Source organism: Gavialis gangeticus, unplaced genomic scaffold, assembly GCF_001723915.1.
Source record: "Gavialis gangeticus isolate Ggan-Ray unplaced genomic scaffold, GavGan_comp1, whole genome shotgun sequence".
Taxonomy (NCBI): Eukaryota; Metazoa; Chordata; order Crocodylia; family Gavialidae; genus Gavialis; species Gavialis gangeticus.
Genome location: NW_017729006.1, coordinates 10,510,216 through 10,511,172, shown reverse-complemented (window position 1 = coordinate 10,511,172; position 957 = coordinate 10,510,216). Strand labels below are relative to the sequence as shown.

Sequence of the window (957 nt, the reverse complement as noted above, 5' to 3'; positions counted from 1 at the left end):
TGACAGGTTACACCTTTTGGGTATTTTTTGTAAAAGCAGAAGCTTATTCAGTTAAAAATCCCTCTTCTCATGTGTGTTTCCTTAAACTTGCCAGTTTGGTGATAATTCATAATAGTCAGAGGTACTGTTTTAAAAAAAATAATGAAAGCAAGCTATAAAAAATCCATTCTCCCTGTTGCATTTCACCTAGTTTTAAATATTTTTGCAGTTTTTAGTATTTCTTTGTTAAACAAATTTATAATTTTTTTTCTCTTTACCAACTACATTGAAAAACCCCTTGTTCAGTATTTTCTTTAATCACTTTTTTTTTTTTTAACAGATACTTTGTGCTGGATTTTGAGACTGGAATTCTTCAGTATTTTGTGAATGAACAAAGTAAAAATCAGAAGCCACGAGGAGCCGTGTCTTTAGCTGGAGCCATCATATCTCCTAGTGATGAAGCACCACACATGTTGGTAGTATACTCTGCTAATGGAGAGATGTATAAGCTGAGAGGTACAGACTTTTATTAGTTACTATATAAATATGTCTGTAAAACCAGCTTTTTCTCCTATTTTGTAAGCTGTTTTCCATCTCTGCCTTCTTTTAACTACAACAAAAAAACAAGTTGAAATTTATATTGGTTATATTGTTGTGTTTGCCTCCCCCAACACCGACCCCTCCCTTCACCCTCCCACCCTTTCTAGTTTTTACATTTTAATTGCTCTCTCCATTTTATATATTGCTTTTATGCATGCCCTTTCACAGCATCTGTTGAACTGAGTTGGTTGGTCTCTAAGGTACAAATCCATCCTGCCTTTTGTATTGCTGTGTCCAATAAATGGCTACATTACTGCATATTTTTAAATATATTGCTGATATATAGTGTGTGCATGTATGTGAGAATGGCAAATTGATGGTGCCATGCACCCTATTTTGCATCAAAGGATGAGAGAGTTGGCTTCATTATTCACTTAG

The 957-nt window shown here is 34.3% G+C and overlaps 1 protein-coding gene across 1 annotated transcript in view; it reads left to right on the top strand.

Annotated features, from left to right (window-relative positions):
• Positions 1-957, top strand: part of OSBPL10 (oxysterol binding protein like 10) — a 195,424-nt gene that overhangs the window by 173 nt on the left and 194,294 nt on the right. Inside the window, exon 2 of the mRNA XM_019508706.1 lies at positions 320-495. Within this exon, the coding sequence (XP_019364251.1) occupies positions 320-495 (176 nt within the window). The remainder of the gene's footprint in view (positions 1-319; positions 496-957) is intronic.